Genomic DNA, 7,116 nt, shown 5'->3' with positions numbered 1-7,116 from the left:
GATCATGTCAGTAAAGACATAGGAAGATAAGGGCATTATAGAAATCTATTGAAATCAAAGTATTTAATATAGATACATTGTATACTTACTTTGGCTTAGTGTTCAGAAATGATGAATGCTGTCTTCTTTCTTCTTTCTTCCGTCTTCTTTCTTCTGCCTTCTTTCCTATTTCTTCCGTCTCCTTTCTTCTTTCTTCCGTCTTCTTTCTTCTTTCTCCTGTCTTCTTTCTTCCGTCTTCTTTCTTCTTTCTTCCGTCTTCTTTCTGCTTTCTTCCGTCTTCTTTCTTCCGACTTCTTTCTTTCTTTCTTTCTTCTGTCTTCTGTCTACTTTATCCTTTCTTCCGTCTTCTTTCTTCTTTCTTCCGTCTTCTTTCTTCTTTCTTCCGTCTTCTTTCTTCCGTACTCAAGCTTGATGGAAGGTCCAAAATGTCTTCTAATATCCAAAGGTGGAAGATGCTCCTCCGAAAGACACAGCACAACACTTCCATAGCTCCACAAAAGTGCCTCAACCATGTCATGGCTCATGCGGTACGCACATAGTAAACGCCCAAAGCTGCGTGCATGCACAACATTTCACAGTACTGCAGTAAAAACACTTCGTCAAGTGCTTTTACTGCATCTATTATAGCAAAATGTGTCAACATTGCACAAGAAAACACAGATTTTAAAAGTGTTCTTCTTACCTTAGTCTCGAAGTAGATGTACCCGGCTTGGAGTGGACAATGGTTGAAGACTGCAGGTGAAGAAATGCCTGGGTCACGCAAGTTGCAAGCAGATTGTCTTCATCCGCTGACCTTTCCTTGCACTAGTGAAAAAGCAACTTTGTATAAAGTAGTAAAAAAATGCAATCTCAGATTCAAGCCTTCCAGCTTTCTGATACATGATGATTGCATAGAGTCTCTTTTAAAGGTTTTGGAAAAATGACAGAATGTGGAACTTTGAAACATACTCACCATCCAACAGGATTTTGGCCTTCTTTCAAGCGTATCGTCCATCGCTTCCAACAGTCAAAATGCGATTTTTTTTGGCCTGCAAGAGAAAAACATAAGATCATGTCAGTAAAGACATAGGAAGATAAGGGCATTATAGAAATCTATTGAAATCAAAGTATTTAATATAGATACATTGTATACTTACTTTGGCTTAGTGTTCAGAAATGATGAATGCTGTCTTCTTTCTTCTTTCTTCCGTCTTCTTTCTTCTTTCTTCCGTCTTCTTTCTTCGGTCTTCTTTCTTATTTCTTCCATCTCCTTTCTTCTTTCTTCCGTCTTCTTTCTCCTTTCTTCCGTCTTCTTTCTTCTTTCTTCCGTCTTCTTTCTTCCGTCTTCTTTCTAACTTCTTCTTTCTTCCGTCTTCCTTCTTCCGTCTTCCTTCTTCTTTCTTCCGTCTTCTTTCTTCATTCTTCCGTCTTTTTTCTTCCATCTTCTTTCTTCCGTCTTCTTTCTTCTTTCATCCATCTTCTTTCTTCCGTATTCTTTCTTCCGTCTTCTTCTTCTTTCTTCCGTCTTCTTTCTTCTTTCTTCCGTGATCTTTCTTTTTTCTTCCATCTTCTTTCTTCCGTCTTCTTTCTTTTTTCTTCCATCTTCTTTCTTCCGTCTTCTTTCTTCTTTCCTCCGTCTTCTTTCTTCCGACTTCTTTCTTCTTTCTTCCGTCTTCTTTCTTCTTTCTTCCGTCTTCTTTCTGCTTTCTTCCGTCTTCTTTCTGCTTTCTTCCGTCTTCTTTCTTCCGACTTCTTTCTTTCTTTCTTCTTTCTTCTGTCTTCTTTCTGCTTTATCCTTTCTTCCGTCTTCTTTCTTCCGTCTTCTTTTTTCCGTACTCAAGCTTGATGGAAGGTCCAAAATGTCTTCTAATATCCAAAGGTGGAAGATGCTCCTCCGAAAGACACAGCACAACGCTTCCATAGCTCCACAAAAGTGCAGCAACCATGTCATGGCTCATGCGGTACGCACATAGTAAATGCCCAAAGCTGCGTGCATGCACAACATTTCACAGTACTGCAGTAAAAACACTTCGTCAAGTGCTTTTACTGCATCTATTATAGCAAAATGTGTCAACATTGCACAAGAAAACACACATTTTAAAAGTGTCCTTCCTACCTTAGTCTCGAAGTAGATGTACCCGGCTTGGAGTGGACAATGGTTGAAGACTGCAGGTGAAAAAATGCCTGGGTCATGCAAGTTGCAAGCAGATTGTCTTCATCCGCTGACCTTTCCTTGCACTAGTGAAAAAGCAACTTTGTATAAAGTAGCAAAAAAATGCAATCTCAGATTCAAGCCTTCCAGCTTTCTGATACATGATGATTGCATAGAGTCTCTTTTAAAGGTTTTGGAAAAATGACAGAATGTGGAACTATGAAACATACTCACCATCCAACAGGATTTTGGCCTTCTTTCAAGCGTATCGTCCATCGCTTCCAACAGTCAAAATGCGATTTTTTTTGGCCTGCAAGAGAAAAACATAAGATCATGTCAGTAAAGACATAGGCAGATAAGGGCATTATAGGAATCTATTGAAATCAAAGTATTTAATATAGATACATTGTATACTTACTTTGGCTTAGTGTTCAGAAATGATGAATGTTGTCTTCTTTCTTCTTTCTTCCGTCTTCTTTCTTATTTCTTCGGTCTTCTTTCTTACGACTTCTTTCTTCCGTCTTCTTTCTTCCGTCTTCTTTCTTCCTTCTTCTTTCTTCCGTCTTCCTTCTTCTTTCTTCCGTCTTCCTTCTTCTTTCTTCCGTCTTCTTTCTTCATTCTTCCGTCTTCTTTCTTCCGTCTTCTTTCATCCATCTTCTTTCTTCCGTCTTCTTCTTCTTTCTTCCGTCTTCTTTCTTCTTTCTTCCGTGATCTATCTTCTTTCTTCCGTCTTCTTTCTTCCATCTTCTTTCTTCTTTCTTTCATCTTCTTTCTTCCGTCTTCTTTCTTCCGTCTTCTTTCTTCCGTCTCCTTTCTTCCGTCTCCTTTCTTCTTTCTTCCGTCTTCCTTCTTCTTTCTTCTTTCTTCCGTCTTCATTCTTCATTCTTCCGTCTTCCTTCTTCTTTCTTCTTTCTTCCGTCTTCATTCTTCATTCTTCCGTCTTCTTTCTTCTTTCTTCCGTCTTCTTTCTTCTTTCATCCATCTTCTTTCTTCCGTATTCTTTCTTCCGTCTTCTTCTTCTTTCTTCCGTCTTCTTTCTTTTTTCTTCCGTGATCTTTCTTCTTTCTTCCGTCTTCTTTCTTCCGTCTTCTTTCTTCCATCTTCTTTCTTCCGTCTTCTTTCTTCCGTCTTCTTTCTTCCGTCTTCTTTCTTCCGTCTTCTTTCTTCCGACTTCTTTCTTCCGACTTCTTTCTTCCGTCTTCTTTCTTCCGTCTTCTTTCTTCCGTCTTCTTTCTGCTTTCTCCCGTCTTCTTTCTTTCTTTCTTCTTTCTTCTGTCTTCTTTCTGCTTTATACTTTCTTCCGTCTTCTTTCTTCTTTCTTCCGTCTTCTTTTTTCCGTACTCAAGCTTGATGGAAGGTCCAAAATGTCTTCTAATATCCAAAGGTGGAAGATGCTCCTCCGAAAAACACAGCACAACGCTTCCATAGCTCCACAAAAGTGCAGCAACCATGTCATGGCTCATGCGGTACGCACATAGTAAATGCCCAAAGCTGCGTGCATGCACAACATTTCACAGTACTGCAGTAAAAACACTTCGTCAAGTGCTTTTACTGCATCTATTATAGCAAAATGTGTCAACATTGCACAAGAAAACACAGATTTTAAAAGTGTCCTTCTTACCTTAGTCTCGAAGTAGATGTACCCGGCTTGGAGTGGACAATGGTTGAAGACTGCAGGTGAAGAAATGCCTGGGTCATGCAAGTTGCAAGCAGATTGTCTTCATCCGCTGACCTTTCCTTGCACTAGTGAAAAAGCAACTTTGTATAAAGTAGTAAAAAAATGCAATCTCAGATTCAAGCCTTCCAGCTTTCTGATACATGATGATTGCATAGAGTCTCTTTTAAAGGTTTTGGAAAAATGACAGAATGTGGAACTTTGAAACATACTCACCATCCAACAGGATTTTGGCCTTCTTTCAAGCGTATCGTCCATCGCTTCCAACAGTCAAAATGCGATTTTTTTTGGCCTGCAAGAGAAAAACATAAGATCATGTCAGTAAAGACATAGGAAGATAAGGCCATTATAGGAATCTATTGAAATCAAAGTATTTAATATAGAAACATTGTATACTTACTTTGGCTTAGTGTTCACAAATGATGAATGCTGTTTTCTTTCTTCTTTCTTCCGTCTTCTTTTTTCGGTCTTCTTTCTTATTTCTTCCGTCTCCTTTCTTCTTTCTTCCGTCTTCTTTCTTCTTTCTTCCGTCTTCTTTCTTCTTTCTTCCGTCTTCTTTCTTCCGTCTTCTTTCTTACTTCTTCTTTCTTCCGTCTTCCTTCTTCTTTCTTCCGTCTTCCTTCTTCTTTCTTCCGTCTTCTTCCTTCATTCTTCCGTCTTCTTTCTTCTTTCTTCCGTCTTCTTTCTTCTTTCATCCATCTTCTTTCTTCCGTCTTCTTCTTCTTTCTTCCGTCTTCTTTCTTCTGTGATCTTTCTTCTTTCTTCCGTCTTCTTTCTTTTGACTTCTTTCTTCTTTCTTCCGTCTTCTTTCTTCCGTCTTCTTTCTTCTTTCTTCCGTCTTCTTTCTGCTTTCTTCCGTCTTCTTTCTTCCGACTACTTTCTTTCTTTCTTCTGTCTTCTTTCTTCCGTCTTCCTCTTCTTTCTTCCGTCTTCTTTCTTCTTTCTTCCGTGATCTTTCTTCTTTCGTCCTTCTTCTTTCTTCGGTCTTCTTTCTTCTTTCTTCCGTCTTCTTTCTTCGGTCTTCTTTCTTATTTCTTCCGTCTTCTTTCTTCATTCTTCCGTCTTCTTTCTTCCGTCTTCTTTCATCCATCTTATTTTTTCCGTCTTCTTTCTTCTTTCTTCCGTCTTCCTCTTCTTTCTTCCGTCTTCTTTCTTCTTTCTTCCGTGATCTTTCTTCTTTCGTCCGTCTTCTTTCTTCGGTCTTCTTTCTTCTTTCTTCCGTCTTCTTTCTTCGGTCTTCTTTCTTATTTCTTCCGTCTCCTTTCTTCTTTCTTCCGTCTTCTTTCTTCCGTCTTCTTTCTTCCGTCTTCTTTCTTACTTCTTCTTTTTTCCGTCTTCCTTCTTCTTTCTTCCGTCTTCCTTCTTCTTTCTTCCGTCTTCTTTCTTCATTCTTCCGTCTTCTTTCTTCCGTCTTCTTTCTTCTTTCATCCATCTTCTTTCTTCCGTATACTTTCTTCCGTCTTCTTCTTCTTTCTTCCGTCTTCTTTCTTCTTTCTTACGTGATCTTTCTTCTTTCTTACGTCTTCTTTCTTACGTCTTCTTTCTTACGTCTTCTTTCTTCCGTCTTCTTTCTTCCGTCTTCTTTCTTCCTACTTCTTTCTTCTTTCTTCCGTCTTCTTTCTTCTTTCTTCCGTCTTCTTTCTGCTTTCTTCCGTCTTCTTTCTTCCGACTTCTTTCTATTTTTTTTCTTCTTTCTTCTTTCTGCTTTATCCTTTCTTCCGTCTTCTTTCTTCTTTCTTCCGTCTTCCTCTTCTTTCTTCCGTCTTCTTTCTTCTTTCTTCCGTGATCTTTCTTCTTTCGTCCGTCTTCTTTCTTCGGTCTTCTTTCTTCTTTCTTCCGTCTTCTTTCTTCGGTCTTCTTTCTTATTTCTTCCGTCTCCTTTCTTCTTTCTTCCGTCTTCTTTCTTCTTTCTTCCGTCTTCTTTCTTCTTTCTTCCGTCTTCTTTCTTCCGTCTTCTTTCTTACTTCTTCTTTTTTCCGTCTTCCTTCTTCTTTCTTCCGTCTTCCTTCTTCTTTCTTCGGTCTTCTTTCTTATTTCTTCCATCTCCTTTCTTCTTTCTTCCGTCTTCTTTCTTCTTTCTTCCGTCTTCTTTCTTCTTTCTTCCGTCTTCTTTCTTCTTTCTTCCGTCTTCTTTCTTCCGTCTTCTTTCTTACTTCTTCTTTCTTCCGTCTTCCTTCTTCTTTCTTCCGTCTTCTTTCTTATTTCTTCCGTCTCCTTTCTTCTTTCTTCCGTCTTCTTTCTTCCGTCTTCTTTCTTCCGTCTTCTTTCTTCCGTCTTCTTTCTTCCGTCTTCTTTCTTACTTCTTCTTTCTTCCGTCTTCCTTCTTCTTTCTTCCGTCTTCCTTCTTCTTTCTTCCGTCTTCTTTCTTCATTCTTCCGTCTTCTTTCTTCTTTCTTCCGTCTTCTTTCTTCCGTCTTCTTTCTTCTTTCATCCATCTTCTTTCTTCCGTATTCTTTCTTCCGTCTTCTTCTTCTTTCTTCCGTCTTCTTTCTTCTTTCTTACGTGATCTTTCTTCTTTCTTACGTCTTCTTTCTTCCGTCTTCTTTCTTCTTTCTTTCATCTTCTTTCTTCCGTCTTCTTTCTTCCGTCTTCTTTCTTCTTTCTTCCGTCTTCTTTCTGCTTTCTTCCGTCTTCTTTCTTCCGACTTCTTTCTTTCTTTCTTCTTTCTTCTTTCTGCTTTATCCTTTCTTCCGTCTTCTTTCTTCTTTCTTCCGTCTTCTTTTTTCCGTACTCAAGCTTGATGGAAGGTCCAAAATGTCTTCTAATATCCAAAGGTGGAAGATGCTGCTCCGAAAGACACAGCACAACGCTTCCGTAGCTCCACAAAAGTGAAGCAACCATGTCATGGCTCATGCGGTACGCACATAGTAAACGCCCAAAGCTGCATGCATGCACAACATTTCAAAGTACTGCAGTAAAAACACTTCGTCAAGTGCTTTTACTGCATCTATTATAGCAAAATGTGTCAACATTGCACAAGAAAACACAGATTTTAAAAGTGTCCTTCTTACCTTAGTCTCGAAGTAGATGTACCCGGCTTGGAGTGGACAATGGTTGAAGACTGCAGGTGAAGAAATGCCTGGGTCATGCAAGTTGCAAGCAGATTGTCTTTGTCGAGGGTTAATTTGTTCAAACAGACTGGTCAGTTATGTTGTCGGTTCCAAATTGACCCAAGCAGGAGGAGCGCTCTTTTGAGAGTCAAAGTACTGACCATTACACACGGTATATGGTGAAGTAATGAACTCTAAGTCTTTATTGGCATAGTCTCAGTTTATATAGAAGATCGCCCACGCAGGGATGCGACCTCTGG

At 39.2% G+C, this 7,116-nt stretch overlaps 1 protein-coding gene across 1 annotated transcript; it reads right to left on the bottom strand.

Moving 5' to 3' along the window:
* Positions 1–1,769: 1,769 nt before the first annotated feature.
* LOC136593801 (uncharacterized) lies at positions 1,770–6,894 on the bottom strand. Its single transcript, XM_066588665.1, has 7 exons — positions 6,818–6,894; positions 4,590–5,203; positions 4,433–4,494; positions 3,753–3,874; positions 3,426–3,622; positions 2,366–2,441; positions 1,770–1,965 (listed from the first exon to the last, which is right to left on the bottom strand). The coding sequence occupies exons 1-7, from the start codon at positions 6,892–6,894 to the stop codon at positions 1,770–1,772; spliced, it is 1,344 nt and encodes a 447-aa protein (XP_066444762.1).
* Positions 6,895–7,116: the final 222 nt, after the last annotated feature.

Source organism: Eleutherodactylus coqui, unplaced genomic scaffold (assembly GCF_035609145.1).
Source record: "Eleutherodactylus coqui strain aEleCoq1 unplaced genomic scaffold, aEleCoq1.hap1 HAP1_SCAFFOLD_622, whole genome shotgun sequence".
NCBI classification, from domain to species: Eukaryota; Metazoa; Chordata; class Amphibia; order Anura; family Eleutherodactylidae; genus Eleutherodactylus; species Eleutherodactylus coqui.
This window is presented reverse-complemented; position numbering and strand designations above follow the sequence as displayed.